We start from the raw sequence: 16,721 nt of genomic DNA on the forward strand, positions 1-16,721 counted from the left end.
ACAAATTTCTATTTCCCTAGTTAGACCCCTTTTACGATCAGGAATAAACAATAGTTATAAAGTCTTTTTTATATGAAAAACTATTCTCAGATGGTTCCCACCAATTTTCAAAACGATACGACGCACCAAACAAAAGTTGCAGCAAAAAACGGTGCAGTCCAACTTTTTCTGGCATCACTGGACTTTTTGTTTGATGACTAGTGTAGTAGTGTTTCAAAGTGTTCACTGTTCAGACCTTCCAGTGTATGTGTCGACCAATGTCGCGATAAGAAACAGTTGATTTAAGTTCTTCTGTATTCAAACTTAAATCCTTTGTGACAGACGTCTTCTTAGTAATAAAGTATTAAATAAAGAGAGGATGAAATGTTCTCAATCAGTTGAAAGAGTCTGTGCTGCCATGCAGCCATCATTCCTGGGGCTGAAATCTACAAGGTTTTAGCCTTGTTTTTACTACAACTTAAAAATGATAATAGATCCATCGTCTTGCTTTTCCATACGAAATATTTAGTGAACTTAATTTAAAATTTGTATAACAGATGAAATGGTCTCAAATCAGTAGAAAGAGTCTGTGCCGCCATCCTGCCATCATTACTGAGGCTGAAATCTGCAGGGTTTAGCTTTGCCCTACAACTTAAAAATGGTATTAGATCCATCTTCTTGATTTTCCATACTGAATATTTAGTGAACTTAATTTAAAATTTGTGCAACCAGATTCCATTTTATTTGGAACGTTCAGACTTCAATTGCTGGTATACCCTCACTCACACACAAGATAATCAAGTAAGTCTTATGTGGTTACTTTTTAATTGAACTAAGATAAGATAAAACGTGTTTAGATATATGCTATATGCTTTAGGCTAGGGCTAGGCAACCAAATTCTGACCTATGCTTATTTATGCTGATCGTGTCACCCCCACAAGTAGTCATGTTAAAAACAGTAACACACCACAAGCCAATTTACTCCACATTTCCAGGCAACTTATCCTGTAGGTGGGGAAAATTGGCTTATTTTTTTGTTGTACATTTCCGTTATTTTTAAGAAAACAAAATCTTATAACGGGAAAACATTGGCACATTGCTATTGTTGTGCAGAGAATTAAGGAGGGTCTTTAGTTATTGCAATTAGTTAATCATATCTACAGTAACAGGCTAACAGCACAAGTGACGTGATTCGTTTAAACAGGCGACTTTGAAACATGATCTTTATTCAGGGATAGGAACGATGGCTGACTCTTTGAAAAGGATTTCGAATATTTGCATGTATGTATTCGGTGTTCAATGTAAAAACGCGCCAAATTGAAATCCTTCCCGTCTTTTTGCTTTTTTTATTCGTGCTTTTTTTTGGGGCAACGCTGATTACTTAGGGTGCAATGATTTAAAAAAGAAAATTTGTTATGGGATCTTTGATGTAATAGTCAGATTGTTCTGCATATCTTCCCTGAAATTGGAGGAGCCAATCAGACAAAGGGAACAATAGACTGCTATGACAGCATTGAATATAATAGGTCCCGGTCCCATTCCCAATCCTTCAATGAAAATCAATTTAGCCATAATTTGTCGTCTTGTTTCCATGTGAATTAACTCAAGTGATATAATGACCGGTATGCCAAATCACGACATTCGTTATTAAATCCCCCATACAGAAATCTAGACAATTTGCGCTGCGTCTGTACCCATTTTTCGCCTGATTTAAAAATTTCTTTTGAATTCCCGTTGCGTAATTAGTCGTCCACCGTGGCCATCTTCTATGGACCATTGTGTCAATTTTGTTTCCAAAATCGCAAAACATTGTCCGATCAATACTGTTATCCCGATTCCAAAAAAAAAGAAACATTGTATTTACAGTCGTAATGGATTTCCTTCAGCAATAAGCGAAAACACATCGTCGTAGTGAGCGCCATTTATTATTACCCATCCGTTCAACTTTGATACTGTTGTGACATTCACGAGAGCGCCGAATGAAAAAATCATATCACAAAAGTGTAATCGGAACGAGATCTAGATTTGGGGAGTCTACTCAGCAACAATCTCTACCCAGACTTGTAATATAGAGCTACACGAAAATCCTTCCTGAAGGATTGGACAAGGATCAACTGGCTGGCATCTGCTGAATGCCTGTAAGACAGCCAGCGGAAACTAACTCTGTCATTGGATGTTGAGCGTTCATTCTTCGCCGATCCTTTATCATGAACTCCGGCTTTTTTCCACGAAAAATCCATTATCCTCCTTATTCACTGCCGGTGAAACTCTATTCGCCATGAAAGCGGCAAACAATGTGCTAGCAGCGTAATATGGATCCTTTTTTCCCTTGGTCTTGAATCATCCACTTCTGTAAAAGTAGCCCCAGTTCAATACCGGATGAGTTTCATCCTTCTAATGTCTTTTAACATCAGCGTCGCTCACTAAGTAGTTAATCGATATGGATAGCGTAACTATCCGTCAGATAGTTTTGCTCCTACTTTTTGTTGCCGTTCCAAAACGAGACCTGGCAGTTTGCCTGACTTTGACTTATGAAAGAATAGGAAAGTTGCTAATACTACGTCCCTTTTGTCGCTCGCATATCAACAGTCGTACACAGCGAACTTGCGAACCTGTATAGTTCCGACTAAAAGGGATTTCCAATTTTCTGTCTAGCAACGTGCAATTGCTTGGCAACTGCCAAGTTTCCCCAAACAGAGATGGGCAATAATGTGCGGAAATCTCAAAGTCTTTAGAGATGAAAAGGGATTAGAGTAGGGAAATAAGGCAGTTGCAATAAAGACGACTCAGCTCACTAGATACTGCCCGTACGATTATTGGAATATGTGGCAGGAAGAACCCAGTTGAGCATGCGCAGTTAATTTTCTTTTTCTCATCGGAATCAGACAGTGTTACAGATTTTATTTGATACAGCAACTTGCCGGAAATTCACTCGAGATCGAATCTTTTTCCAGAGTGGTTGTCGAGTGCGTTTCCTTGTATGTGCGGTTGTTACCGATTGCAATTCCGTTTCAACTTTAACTGAACTGCGTAATCGTTAGAAAAACCAATCCGACCGTGAGAGCTTTATTTTATTTTGCCGGAAGCCAATTTCCTCTGGCTGGATTTTAGCGGACTATTTCTTTTCCCTTAAGAATCCGCTGGACTGTACAGTCTGAACCTTTGTGAGTATAAACCGATTTGGGTATTACGCGCTAAGCTGATTACTTACCCAACTGATGGGTTCAATTGTAACTGGCATGTTTCTAAAAAATAATACCCATTTAGAATTCTGGAATCGAATTTGGCATCTAATTTTATTTCTTGTACGGAAATCTCGATCAGGTAAAAGTTAAGTAGATTTCCAGTCAAGGATGTTGACCTTACCGTCTCGATTGTACGAAGGCCATTCGATGACGTCACGTGACGTCAGATACACAAGGAATCAATAGGGCTACTCTAAATTAACTAAAGCAATCTCATCGAGTCGGAGAGCGTGAAGGTTAAATTATTCCTTACCGACAAAAAACGGAAACCAAAAAGAAACGCCGAATTCCTTGAGTTCCTTTCAGTTCCCCTACAGTTCTTTTGTGATTGTGTTAGCTCTTTTGTGATTGTGTTAGCTCTTTTGGTTGTGAGGCGTGGCGACGTTTGCGCGTGAAAATAATTCTATGCCAGCCATATAAGGGAATTGGAAATTCAATTTATGGAGATCCACTTGATGCTGTTGCTCCGCTGTTCACACACGTGAAGTGCTATTCATATAGTTGCTGGATCGATTGAAAGCCCCGGGTATTTATTTGACATCGTCTTCAATCTTCATCGGTGGTGGTAGAGTGACAGTTGCTCTCGAAGCCGTGTGTATAGCTACGAACGTCTTGAAAAATGGGTACCCACTCCAATTCGTCTTAAATTCAAATAGCCTACGCGAGTGATGGCGTTTGAAGAGAGGCAATAAATCATGTTGGAAGAAATGAAAGCATATACTAGTCCCCCATAATTCCCCTAGTAATTAATTCACCATAATATTCGAGTATCTTATTTCTTCCCTCTTGAGAGACTTGGCACTTACCCAGGAAACAGCAGACCTAGGGGTCCTCAAAGTTTACTGAATTGTTTTACAATTTTTCATTCAATGTTGAAAAGCTCACTTGTCTATTCACTTATTATTGAATTATTACAATGCATTCTGACATGCCAACCATGTCCGAAACACCCGTAGGCGCAGCAACTGGCACTTGATATCTGTTCTCCCAGCACGTTCGTTTATATTCACATAATAATTTTTGCAATGACTGACGATGCGACCTGAATCTGAGTGGGATGGTAATCGTATTAACTTTGCGCGTGCCTTCCATTTGCAGTCATCGAATTCAATCAATGTTGATATACCAAAGGGCTTTTGATCATGAAAGAGAATCGAATAAGAAATATAGTCCTATGACGTAAGAAACTAGAGCGTCTAACAAAAATCCATCAATAGAACGTCAACTTGATTATGTCTAGTGTCTCCTAATGTATGCTTTTGATCGAACTCAAACTCTTGCTCAAACTGCAGCATTCGTAAATGTTTGATAGATGGCCGGAAATAATTTCAGAAAAGTCCATTCCGCTCTATTCAGTACAATTGTACAACATAGCAACGTGAACTCATCCGTTTCTTTTTATTTGTTACCTGCTCGATTTAACCGTCAATCTTTCTATTCTTACAGGTTCTCCGGGACCCGCCCACGTCAAAGGAGATCCTCAATATTTCTGTGACAACAGGATCCCTTGAGATTCCATCCTTTTCTCAGCATACGACCGGAATGGTATGTCTGGATTTTAGCCAGGGCTTTATCCCGTAATAAATCTCTAACGAGACTTTAGTAACGTCTAAACAAATATCTACAGGATATCCTTTGCCAGCTTATGGGGTCGTGAGGGCCTCACTTGCTCCCCCATCACGCCACTCATCTGGGAAATGAACAACAGCAGCCATCAACCCCATCCAGACAACGTTGTTCTCGACAAGGACGGACACGTGTACAACCCCATCGATCTCGACGACAACTTCCTCATCGTCACGAAATTCGTCTGCTGCTCCATCGGCATACCTCTCAACGTGACGATAGCGTTCACCATTATCCACCGCCGGCGCTTGCACAGGAAACCGCGCAACATTTTCCTGCTGGGCATCATCTTCTCCTACTTGACGTTTTTCGTTCCGTCCGTCATCAAATTGATTTACTGGGGACTCTATCCCATCGAATCGGTTTGCCACGGTTACGTCGCCGTCGTCGGCGTCCCGCAGGGTCTCGTTTTATTGAACATGATCCTGGCCCTGATTGACAGGTATTTGGCCATCAACCGCCCGCTGTTGCACAGGGACAAAATGACGGTGCGCTTGGCGACTATCACCGTTATCGTCAGCTCCTTGTTTGTTATCCTGCTCCTGAAATTCCTTTTCCTAGCCAGGATTATCGCTCCTCTCCGCTGCGAGGTCTGCCTCCTCCACGTCAAAATCGTTTTGATCATCTTGTCCGTCTTGTCCGTCGCCTGCACCGTCATGAATTTCATCGTCTACCAGCAAACGAAAGCTCTGCTCGCCGAATCTCGCCGGCTCACCTCGGCGACGACCAACAAAACGATTGACAACGACGTCCAGGCGGAATGGGTCGAATTGGGGATCGCCGGAATCGAATCGCAGAACTTTAGGGCCTCGTCCGGAAGTAGTTCGTTGAACGATCATTCCTCCCAGGTCAAGTCCATGTCCATCCACGTGGATAAGACGAGAATCAGTCAGATCGAACTGGAGGCCACTCGCACTCTGATTACCGGAGTCACGTCGCTCATTGTTACGGCTTTACCTCCGACCGTATTCGTGTCGGTTTTCCTGGGCTGCCAGCTCGTCCTTGGCGGAATGGAGTGCAGCAGTCTCAATTGGTTGTCGCCCTACATGATCGAATTGGGAGTGATTCACGCCGTTTACAATCCGCTGATATTTATCGCCAGGAACAAGGAATTGAGAACGGCTCTAACGTGTCAAATGTACAAAGGCTAAATAACTGGGGAGCGTTTAATTCGACAAAAACAAAAAAGGAATCGCCGTCTATTATATTTGAGGAGAATTAAATATTCCATTGTTCTTTTTCTAACGCACAGGATGTAATTTGCAACCTATATTTTTGTGATTTACTGTTTAATGTGATAAATTGGTCGCTTATTATCTCTGCGTGTTTGGATTTGAGCGCTCAAATGTCGTTTGTATTCAAAACGAGACGTTGGTCGCCAACGGTTACTAAATGTACACTGTATCCTGTACAAAGGAATAAAACAGCGTCATTTGGCCGAGCAACCGTTTATGTAGCTAATACTCTAATGACGTCAATTGGGGCCTGTCGATGACATAGTAGGAAATGGCGTGGGTGATTTTTTTTAGTAGCCTAGACAATTTGTATCTAATTATTTGGTTATCATCCGAGCTATAGGAATCTCGGACAATTTAGTGCTTAACTAATTCGAGTGGAAATGTGACGAAATTCTGGTTGTCAAGTAAGTTTCATACAAGACCCGTACGTTACCTGGAATAGCCGATCCTTCTTGGAGGAAAAGGTAATAGAAGTTATAATACGTTATATAAGTTATAATTCAATAAGGAAAAAAGAATGAATGGTTATCGCAATCGAATTAGAAAGCTCATTCACGTAAACAGTAGCATTCAGAAATTTACCGTTCAATTCAATTCTTAATCATCTTACCTTCTATTGCCAGTGGCCAACATAAGTTTCTAATCTCTCCGATCCGGACGATGTCATGGGAGTCGCAATCTACAGGCTGTTACCAAGGACATGGTATCCGGAAACGTACCAGATGTTGCTGGACCGAAACAGCTGCTGCCCGGGCTACACAAACTGTACGGATTCACTCTGCCAAGGCTGTATAATCTCTTCGTAAGTAAAATTCGTTACAGTCCTCTATAATGTAAACGATTCCGATAATAATCAATTCTTTTATAATTTTAAAAGTCTCCATAGGCCATCACTCCTTCAGCTAGAAATGTACAAGAATTGTTTATTGAGCTGGTTATAACGGTGGATAAATTCGGGAGCAAGAGTCCGATCAACAAGAAAAACGTACGTAGGAAATTTGATTCTATGGTGACTATATGCGTATAGATAATAAATACTAGGTATGCTACTAAAAAAAACGATTTTGACATTGACCAGTTGCAGCGATGAACGCTTGATTTCCACTACAGTTGGTTGAAATGGCGGGCTTGACAGCTTGTCTGATTGAAAGATCTCTTCGAACTCGTTCGGGCCTACGTCAGAAAACTTAAATTATTACAGGAATCTTGTACATTTAAAAAATAGAGATTTGACTCACACGATGGGATTGGTGCCTTTACCTACTCTGTATCCAGATCGACTAGGATTCAGTAGCGGAATTCTGCCGCCGGGAACTTGAAAAATGCCAAAAGTGTCTTGCCTCTTTTGGTAATTGCCATTGACGACCTTCTTCTTCTTCTTCTTTTTGCCAGGTTTCACCGCCTCTTCCAGCTGGAGACCCTGGTAGACGAGCCAGATACGGAAAAAGTCGTACTCTGGCGTGAACTGGTCGTAGACGGTGTCGAGTAATTCGTTTTCCTCCTGCGAATTGAAATAGGGCGACCAAGCATCACCGACGTCCACGCACTCGGACTGGCGCTTGACAACGTCGTATCCCAGCACCTTGTTAGTGGGGGCGTAGCCGTAACTCGAACAAGAATCAGTCGATCCTAATTCGTAACAATCCCCGTTTTCGTTCGCCAGCATTGGCCTCTGCTCCTCGGGCGGATAATTGTCCAGCCTGTAATAGGTGGGCGGCGGTTTAGCCGAGCACTGAGATGCCATGCAACTCAAATCACCCAACGAGTTTATAGACAACACTTGGCCGTAGGGACAGGGTCCTGTAACAACAACAACAACAAAAACAGAAAAACTGTGAAGGAGGCGTTAATGATCAGCGATTTTCTTTTATACCTTGGGTAAAAAGTCGGACGCAATTGTCCTGAGGGTACGGGAATGGATAGTGACCGATCGGACAATCGCAGACCGGTTTTCCGTATTGGGAATAGTAAAGACGACGGCCTCCCCGGCACTCTGATGTGTCGTAGATGTCGTGACAAAGTCCCGTTCGTACAACAAAAACCCTGTCTCTTCCGCAAAGGCGCGGAGTGCACCGCCCCTAATCAAAATTTAATCGTTTTTTTTTAGTCTTCCGCAATTGTTTGATTGACACACCTTTCAATTTGCATATACCTTGTATGTGGATGAGTCAACCGTGACCCAATGTCTTGGGTCCTTGCAGGGTTCCCTCCCCAGCAGAAGGTAGCATTGGCCGTCGTCGAACCGCACTGAATTAGAGTCGCATCCGTCGTCCGGAATCGATCCGTTGGCCGAAAACTGTTGATCGAAGGCGGGGGTGGCTGCGTCCAGTACTATGACCATGTTGTCCGGATCGAAGGCTTCTTGTTCCGATTTCTTATTCTTCTCTCTCTTCTTCAACCATTTCGACATTTTCTTTTTCAATTGAGCAAATCGGTTGTGTCCGTCGCCTCCGCTTTGATACGATTCCCCATCCCTTTCGTCGTACGTCAGGGAATTTGGTGGCCATGATCTCCTGTGGTTCGCGTATGCGACTGACGATGGACGAATTAATCCTGCGCGGGGTAAACCACTTTGATGCTGGGCACTGGATCCTACTTGAACGGCCATCACTGACAAGAGCAAAATAATCACGCCATCCATCCCGTGTCCAATTTCACACCGATGGAAGAGAAAAGTGTCGTCACACGGATCACTAGAAAGTTGAAGCGGACGCTGTTGCGACGACGAGGTTCAAGAGAAAACTGAACTATTCTTTTCCTAGCTTTCACCTTTTTGTAACATCCGACTTGGTATAAATATCTGTGCCACCCCTTGCGGCGTGTACATACCGCTTCTAGTACGCACTTGCAGCAGGTTTGGCAACTAGGTATAGGGGTTGGCCGGATTTTATTTTATTTTTAAATCAAAAAACGGGATGGCTGTATGAGAAAGCCAACCTTTGCAAAGTATCAATCATTCTGTCAAGGTATGGTTTTTATTTTTGGAGGCGGTAGACGCCTTGGGCGATGGCACAGATAGTTATGGAATCGGATGTACACACCCGTGAGCGTATACTATCATATTTACCTCTGTGAAACACAGTGTGTACGTCGTGCTATTATAGTATCATCATCTCCCCCGCTGGGTTTTCCCCGTTTAATTGGCACGATGTTTTTCTTTGGCCGAGACGAAGTAATGGATAAAAGCTAACGGTGCATTCAAATTTTCACATTTTGGTTTTTGTTTTGTTATCTCATGTGCTACTATGTATACATTTTTTCTTTGTAGGTTATTCATCAGCGATCCGACAGCTTTCACAAGCCCCCGCGTTTCTTTTCTCCACTGGTTTACCACTTGAAGTATATACTGGGACTTGGCTGGAGAATTTTTTGCGCAGTTTCTATTTGCTGATTGTGATGACGACCGGTTCCCGTATGACGTTTAGGCATTTTTATCCAGGCAATTATTCATGTCATCGGCACACTTTAGTCAAAGTGTTTTCACAACTTTGGTTTCAATCTGCTTTTTTAGGGTTACAGGAATATTAGACAAGGCTAAGGTGTGGTACAGGAAGGACCAGGATATTCCCCGTTAAGGACATATCTGATGAGAAAAAGCTCAAAGGTGAGATGATATCATTACTAACATTCAGAATTCAATTTAAATACTTTCTAAAATTGTAGGAGAAAGAAATGATGGAAAACCAGATTTTCGAAAAGCTTTCCTTTTATACCTGTCCAAATGTGGAGGAATGGTCTGATTCCTATATTTATAGAACTAAAACAGACTGGGCGTTGTCGCACTTTGTTTTTTAATGTGCGGAATAGCGCATTTACTTCAAGGTTACTGCGGTTAGTAGTATTGCAGTGATATCCTTCAAGGCTTCAGAACGTGCCCATGTGCTGGTAGGAAAATCAAAACCCGTTTGAAGTAATTCACCATAGACCGGTTGCATCTTCCGGAATGCATTGATTTGCAAACTAGTCGTGGCTCGTGTTATCGTCAAGTCCATCCACGCTCCAACGAGAATCGAATTCCTGATTCCACTTTGATTCAAGGTAAGCGGCGTATTAGTTTACCACTTAACATATAACCCACTCATCCGGAATAGTGACGGAATTAACTTAATCGTCATATTGTAAATATTTCCTATTTGTCGAACCAATCCGCATAATGTAAGTAGCCACGGTTATTGTAATTTCATTCCAATCGGGATTAGTAGCTTAGATAGTAGCTTAGATTCCTATCAGAAACCGGAAACCAAAATCGTAAACTTTTGTCAAACAATATCACGACTTACTCCTTCCCTCTCTCCGAGGGGATTCCCCTTCAGTATTTTTGCAAAGCTGATAAAAAACACGTAACGCTCGAATCGATCCCCGAGGGCCAATATCTGTCATTGTTATCTCGTCCGAGCAGCTTTTCAAAAAGACGCAATTGTAGCAAACTTCTCTACTCCTCTTCCAAGGTTGATTCCTTTTTGGTTTGATTTTTTCTCAACTAGTTATCCTTGGCAAATTGAAGACAACAGAAGGTTCGGAAATTCAAATGATCCGTCGTCCAACGCTTCCAAATTTTCAATTAGGGTTGACATTGTTCTAAATTTTGTAGAAAACTCAGACGATAAAGATTTGGTTATTTCCTAAATAGATGTTTTAATATTTTGCATTGCGCGGAAGGACTTTGCATATTATGTCAGTGCACATTCAGTAAACAACTCTCCCTTTGTATCGTCAAGTGCCCGAATAGGAAGTCAAGGTTGCTCCGGCTAAATCACTGTTTAAAGTATACAACACAATCGCCGTGATTCCAGTTTCTTTCACGCTGTTTCGTGAGCTAGTCGGAGTGATAGGTGACTGCAGGTCTCATAGGTTATATGCACTTTCTCGTGTATAAAACCAGCGCATGTTTGATATTTGGTTTCCTTGTTATAACGTGAGATTGTAGTCGGTGCGGTCACGTAAATTTGCGTAACGTTTTAACTTGTCGGTTTGCAAATTCACAATGGCGTTAACCGCGAGAACTTTTTTCGTCCTCGTTTCAATTGTGTTGCATGAGTTTTTCATCACAGCGACGTTCCAGTTGCAATCTACTTCGCCAAATTCGTCGAGCCTGCCATTACCAGTGCCACTTCCGGCCCCGTCTGTCGTTGGGTAATTGAAGCTTTCTTGAGTTATTGTGCACACAATTTCACTGACCCCATTTTTTTGTTCTTTTTCATTGGATTCAATTAATTCCATTGCAACGAGAATAGGTCGAAAAACCAGTTCGTGATACGAAAATGTTGTGGCCCAGGACAATTATACAATTATAATGCGGCGGAAGATATACCAGATGCCGATCGTTGCGTCAAGTTTTCGGTCAGCAGCAGCCATCGGCAATCACCAGCGGTTAAAAAATCACGCGAAATTTTCTTGGGATCCAAACAAAGTTTTCCACCAGGATACGGCGTTGAAGATGTCCAAGTCAATCCAGGATTTCCGCGCAGTTGCACGCCGGATGCTTGGGATTTTTTAGAACCTGAGCTCAGAATGGGCGATCTCTTCTACGCCCTTTCTTCCGGACAGTTGTTAGTTCCTCATCAGTTTTACTTCTTGGAATTCGACAGCTATTGCATCGAAGACTATGCGGACGAAAGAAACGTCACCAAGGTATAATTTGTTGACTTTTTTAATCCTTTTTTTTTAAATTGAAAACATTGAAAATATAGGCGAGAAGAATGGCCTTCATGTGTTTTATGGAAACCCAAAAATTCCCCTCAACTGCTATCGACAGCTCTGGAAAATTGAGACTGGATTTCGTCAAATCTGAAGAATATGCGGAACTGTTTGCATCAAAATTCAATGGAAGGAGAGTGATCCGGAAATGCTGCCGTCAAAATTCAACTTTAGACAGTACTTCTGAATTTAATGGCAGGCCCAGATGCAGGGAAAATCAAGGACTTGTGACGCCCTTCTTTGAAAATCTCCAATTGAAAGACAACTCGACCAATTTATTCTTCCGCTTTGGCTATGCCAATTGCTCCTACCCAACTCGTACCAAGCAATTCCAATTGAACTCGAACGGTAGTTTGGAAATCATGGTGGATAACACAATCGCCAACTCAAGCAATCTACTAGTCTCTATAGAAGATTACTGTGTGGACGACATGGTAGAGTTTAGTTATGTCACCGGTTTACCTTTTACTTCAGCCTACGCCTTGTACTGCCCCGGTGAAGAACCAACTTTAATCGAATCAGAATTCACTGATGAATTGACTGAATTGCCATCTACCGATGCGCCATTCACTGATCCGCCATTCACTGAACCAACATTTACCGATACAACTATTAGTGAACCCGAGTCTAATTACTCAAACAACGAAGATCAATCGGATAATTCGACTTCAATCACCATACCCAAATGTTGTCCACCTGGGCACGTAATGAGTGAAGAATATACCTGTCAGCCTCTATGGTGGTGGCCCAGCGAACAATATGGAGACGAATTTACTGAACCAGCTGTAATTGTATCAGGATCCATTAACTCTGATTTTACGGCCTATCACAGCAATTGGAGCGTCATCTTCGTTCCCGACCCAACGTTCAATGGTTCTTGCAAACCCAACCAACTTCAACAACCGATTCCCTTGTTTGCCGAAAATTCTCAAATTACTCCAATATTTCTAAATGATTCAAAAGGTGGAGTTTCCCTTTCACTCCACACGTTCATTGAAAATTACTGGGACGTCAAGTCGCAAGTTCATTCGTTTTGTGTGGACCAATTACTTTTCAAACAAGAGCGGGAAGTTTATTATAACCCCCAAGTTTTCCATTGCCTTACCATTGAGTCTTTTAAGAGTCATCGTCCAGTAATTCTGCTGATTTCTACTGTGGGTTTATTGGCGACATTTATTATTTATTTACTCGTTCCAGCTTCAGGTAAATATTTATGTTTCCTTTTATTCAGTCAAAGTATCGATTAATTATGAAAACTGTAACGTTTCGCAGGTTCTGCCAAAATGGTTATAACTGCTTTTAAAGGAAAGAAAAGTGGTGGAAGAAGTAGAAAAACTACAATGGCCATGATGTTAACCGGGCGTATTTTACTTTGTCACGTCATATCATTGGCATTGGTATTATTAATAATAAGCATTGGATAAAATTATAGGGTAATTAGCTGTTTGTTGTACATTTTAGGCATTTATTTGCTTGGCGATTGGCCAACTAAAGCTGGTCGAATCAGGTGAAAGCTCCTGTGTCGCCCTCGGTAAACATTGTAATGGTGTGAACATTTTGCCAAATTAAATTAAACTCTTCATTTTTGCCAACAGGCTACATTACTTACTGGGCGTTTATAGCCTCTTTCTCCTGGCTGACAGTGTACTGTTTTGATTACTACCACATCTTTAAGTAATAATCGAAATGTTTGACATCAAACGTGAACGAATGATAAAAAAATTTTATTTTTAACGTTTTTCAGCGGATCCTTTAAGGTCACCAACGATGGGTTATTCATCCCGTATTCAGCATTTGGATGGGGTGTTCCTTTCTTGGCAATGATCATCACAATCATCGCACAATTTCAATCTACGTCGATGGGTATCTCTGGCGCTTTCAATCCCAACTTTGGTTACGACCGCTGTTGGTTTCCTGACGGTTAGTTTCATATTTTCGGATCGGTTCCAGCGATAGTCTATATTGACACCTTCTTTTATTTTTGCAGAAAGCTCGTCAGCGCTAATACTCTTCTTTTACGTTCCTGTTGGCGTTCTCCTATTGCTTGACATCTTTTTCTTCCTGAGTCTGATGTTCAATGCCAACCTGATGCATTGTTGGCAAAGACAACAAGACGTGGCTATCCGTTCTAATCGAAAGAGTTCTTCAGATTCAAAAGAGCAGGAAGAGTAAGTCAAACCACCAAAAAAGAAAATACATCTGTAGAATTAATTTCTAAATTTCATTTCGAATTTAGTTTGAAAATGGCGGTCAAACTATTTTTCATCACCGGAATTCCTTGGATCTTCGAATTGATTGGATATCTGGCAGTAAGATTGGACGGCTTAAACTTGAGTCGGTATTATTTCTTTGAGTTCTGCGTCATTATCAACACCTCGCGCGGAGTCTTCATTTTCGTGAATTTTATTCTTTTGAATCGAGACGTTCGAAATTTCTTGTGGTCCCGCGTCAAAATCATTTCCAAACGAGAAACGCTTGGCGGCGTCAATGTGACTCGTGACACGCATACCGACAATGATCTTTCCACGTCCAATGCAACCACACAGATATCGTCCGTCCCTTGTTCCCAAACAATTTCCAGCGTCGAAAATGCACAATGTGACGAGCATAGCTTTTTATAACCTTAAAAACGGTACCTTGAGTGTCATTTGTACGATATCTCGCCAACCATTACCTGTCAAAAACCTCCGTCTAGTTTCTTTTGGGGATTTTGTCCATTTGGTGTAGGGTCCACCAAATCTAACCGCTGCTTAAAACATTCAGTCGTTGTAAAAATTTTGAGTATTTTCATGCAGGACGTTTCTCGTATCGGCATTTTCTAAAAGTCTGAATTATAGATCTTTCCGATCAATATATGTATCGTTTTCTAAGATGGAATTTTTTTTTCTTAAATTGTATTATTGATAAGTTACAGATTTTAACAAAGGAGAGAATTAATCGATTAACAAGAGTCTGGACATCTGCATCCTGTGGCGTCCAGCATATCATTCGGTAAGTCAATTTAACCACGACTTGCACAAGAACCAGTTGAAGGGTTGAACGTTTGACCTCCTGTGCAGCCGGTTGGTTTAGCTGGCTTGACTGCTTGATTCGTACCACGGTTCGGCGGCTGGGGTCTGCGTGAACCACATCCACACGTGTCATTATTATAATAGCACTTACAATTTTAAAACGTTGTGAATTATTTCTTACACTAATTTCGAGTTGCCTTTTCCTTGTCCATTTCCAGGCCGAATAGGCGGGTTGGAAGGTACGCTGATTGATGTTCCGCCTTGTCTTCTTGGGTGTTGCTTAGAGCCCTTCTTCTTCTTGCCGTATTTCAATTCGTTTTCGTGCTGCAGACCCTGGTAGACCAGGTAGATTCGGAAGAAGTCGTACTCGGGATAGAACTGGTTGAAAACGCTGTCCAGCAGATCGTTTTCTTCCTGGGAAAAGAAATACGGCGACCAAGGATCGGTGACGTCGACGCACTCCAATTCGTTCTTCAACATGTTGAGACCCAACAGCGAAGATGTGTCGTCGTAACTCGAACACGGGCCTGCCGTGCCGAGTTCGTAACATTTCCCGTCGCTGGTCGGCACCATTTGCTTGGGCTTCGAATTGGAATTGGAATAACTGTCGTAGGTTGGGGGGCATTTGGAGGCCTTGCAACTCAACGAATTGTCGGAACTGATGGCCACCACTTGTCCGTAGGGACAGGGTCCTATCACGAGTGAAATTGATGTTAAGATAAAAGAAAATGCAATCAGGCAATTAGCTTACCTTGGGTAAAAAGCGCGACGCAATCACTCTTAGGGTACGGGAATGGATACTCTCCGACGGGACAATCGCACACGGGATCTCCGTATGGGGAATAGTAAAGTCGCCGGCCTCCTTGGCACTCTGATTTGTCGAAGATGTCGTGACAAAGTCCCGTGCGAACGACAAAGACCCTATCTCTTCCGCAAATGCGCGGAACACACCGTCCCTGGTAAAAAAATGTATTCGTTTAATTTCCGCAATTTCTACGTGACAGACATTTAACCATTTTGAATTTGAATACCTTGAATGTTTTAGGATCGACAGTGACCCACTGTTGTGGGTCACCGCAAGGTTGTCTTCCCATCAGTGGGTAGCATTTTCCGTCCTCGAACCGCACGGAACTGGAGTCGCAGCCGTCGTCCGGGATCGATCCTTTGGTGGGAAACGTCTGATCGATGGCTGGTGTAGGTGGGTCGCTAATGATTACTATATTTTCCACATGGAACGTTTTTTCCTTTTTGGTTTTCAACCATTTCTTCATTTTCTTGTTCAGCTGAGAAAATGTGTTCTGGTTTTTCTTTTCGTAGGATTTGTCCGTTATTTTATGCGGGGTCAGTTTCGGAGTCGACGAGGTCTTGCTGGCAATTTTGGCTACCACCGACGATTGGATCACTTCTGTTACGTTTCCCGGTAAGAGATTCTGCTGTTGGGCGCTAGAAGAAAGCGCAACTGACAACAGCAAAGTGGCCAATAGATTTAAAATTACGCCATCCATCTTGATGTACTGTTAAGTGCATAAGCGTACGTGTGTCGATGCCGGTTGTACACTGTGAAATTTTATTCGCGACACTTTGCGCAGTAAGTTGAGCCGAGGTGAACACAGCAATTGTTGCAACGAGGAGATTCGAGAGAAAACTGAACTTTGCTCTTCGTCTCTCACCTTCTTTATGAACAAGTGAGCGAAATTGGAGAAAATTGTGAGCTACTCTCGCCATCCAGTTTGTTTCATCCAAACTGAGATGCGAGATGAGCAAAAAAAAGAAAATCGGTCAGAGGGAACGGTTAACTTCATTTTCCTTTTCCCTTTTTGAGATGTGTGCCCAGGAAACTATTGGGTATGATACTGGGTCACTCATCACCGACAGCTTTCACGCTCGAACTTTTTCTTTTCTCAACTGGTTTTTTGAGTTTTCAG

At 42.1% G+C, this 16,721-nt stretch overlaps 3 protein-coding genes across 8 annotated transcripts; 2 read left to right on the forward strand and 1 right to left on the reverse strand.

The window, feature by feature from the left end:
- Window positions 1-65: 65 nt before the first annotated feature.
- LOC124349827 lies at window positions 66-7,057 on the forward strand. Of its 4 annotated transcripts, none has more exons than XR_006920317.1 (8): window positions 66-432; window positions 537-640; window positions 712-780; window positions 4,671-4,769; window positions 4,852-5,292; window positions 5,412-6,552; window positions 6,712-6,890; window positions 6,966-7,057. XR_006920317.1 is itself a non-coding variant. In XM_046800713.1 (8 exons), exons 5-6 carry the CDS (start codon window positions 4,922-4,924, stop codon window positions 5,999-6,001), a joined length of 957 nt encoding a protein of 318 aa, XP_046656669.1. In that variant the 5' UTR covers window positions 70-432; window positions 537-640; window positions 712-780; window positions 4,671-4,769; window positions 4,852-4,921; the 3' UTR covers window positions 6,002-6,552; window positions 6,712-6,890; window positions 6,966-7,057. The 4 variants fall into 4 exon arrangements, 3 of the variants coding, with proteins under 3 accessions (XP_046656669.1, XP_046656667.1, XP_046656668.1); XM_046800713.1 differs by having other exon boundaries at window positions 70-432; window positions 5,416-6,552; XM_046800711.1 differs by having other exon boundaries at window positions 70-432; window positions 4,852-6,552.
- On the reverse strand, window positions 6,998-16,542 carry LOC124349632. 3 transcript variants are annotated; one of them, XM_046800388.1, is made up of 5 exons: window positions 16,338-16,502; window positions 15,828-16,306; window positions 15,548-15,752; window positions 14,978-15,488; window positions 14,681-14,901 (listed from the first exon to the last, which is right to left on the reverse strand). In XM_046800388.1, the coding sequence occupies exons 2-5, from the start codon at window positions 16,299-16,301 to the stop codon at window positions 14,787-14,789; spliced, it is 1,305 nt and encodes a 434-aa protein (XP_046656344.1). In that variant the 5' UTR covers window positions 16,302-16,306; window positions 16,338-16,502; the 3' UTR covers window positions 14,681-14,786. The 3 variants fall into 3 exon arrangements, with proteins under 3 accessions (XP_046656346.1, XP_046656345.1, XP_046656344.1); XM_046800390.1 differs by lacking the exons at window positions 14,681-14,901; window positions 14,978-15,488; window positions 15,548-15,752 and adding exons at window positions 6,998-7,261; window positions 7,327-7,888; window positions 7,962-8,166 and having other exon boundaries at window positions 15,828-16,542; XM_046800389.1 differs by lacking the exons at window positions 14,681-14,901; window positions 14,978-15,488; window positions 15,548-15,752; window positions 15,828-16,306; window positions 16,338-16,502 and adding exons at window positions 6,998-7,261; window positions 7,327-7,888; window positions 7,962-8,166; window positions 8,241-8,980.
- LOC124349450 lies at window positions 10,142-14,657 on the forward strand. The gene is made up of 9 exons (XM_046800061.1): window positions 10,142-11,221; window positions 11,323-11,719; window positions 11,779-12,988; window positions 13,058-13,182; window positions 13,247-13,316; window positions 13,381-13,459; window positions 13,530-13,705; window positions 13,773-13,953; window positions 14,022-14,657. Exons 1-9 carry the CDS (start codon window positions 11,073-11,075, stop codon window positions 14,404-14,406), a joined length of 2,772 nt encoding a protein of 923 aa, XP_046656017.1. The 5' UTR covers window positions 10,142-11,072; the 3' UTR covers window positions 14,407-14,657.
- Window positions 16,543-16,721: the final 179 nt, after the last annotated feature.

This window comes from Daphnia pulicaria, chromosome 7, assembly GCF_021234035.1.
Source record: "Daphnia pulicaria isolate SC F1-1A chromosome 7, SC_F0-13Bv2, whole genome shotgun sequence".
In the NCBI taxonomy this organism is placed as follows: domain Eukaryota; kingdom Metazoa; phylum Arthropoda; class Branchiopoda; order Diplostraca; family Daphniidae; genus Daphnia; species Daphnia pulicaria.

Coding starts and splice junctions, on each gene's coding strand:
- LOC124349827 (XM_046800711.1), top strand. CDS start 4,922: ATGAACAACAGCAGCCATCAACCCCATCCAGACAACGTTGTTCTCGAC.
- LOC124349632 (XM_046800389.1), bottom strand. CDS start 8,729: ATGGATGGCGTGATTATTTTGCTCTTGTCAGTGATGGCCGTTCAAGTA. Junction 8,167..8,240: donor TTGACTCATCCACATACAAG/GTATATGCAAAT, acceptor AATTTTGATTAG/GGGCGGTGCACTCCGCGCCT. Junction 7,262..7,326: donor AAAGGCACCAATCCCATCGT/GTGAGTCAAATC, acceptor TTTCTGACGTAG/GCCCGAACGAGTTCGAAGAG.
- LOC124349450 (XM_046800061.1), top strand. CDS start 11,073: ATGGCGTTAACCGCGAGAACTTTTTTCGTCCTCGTTTCAATTGTGTTG. Junction 11,222..11,322: donor CCGGCCCCGTCTGTCGTTGG/GTAATTGAAGCT, acceptor CAACGAGAATAG/GTCGAAAAACCAGTTCGTGA. Junction 13,954..14,021: donor GATTCAAAAGAGCAGGAAGA/GTAAGTCAAACC, acceptor TTTCGAATTTAG/TTTGAAAATGGCGGTCAAAC.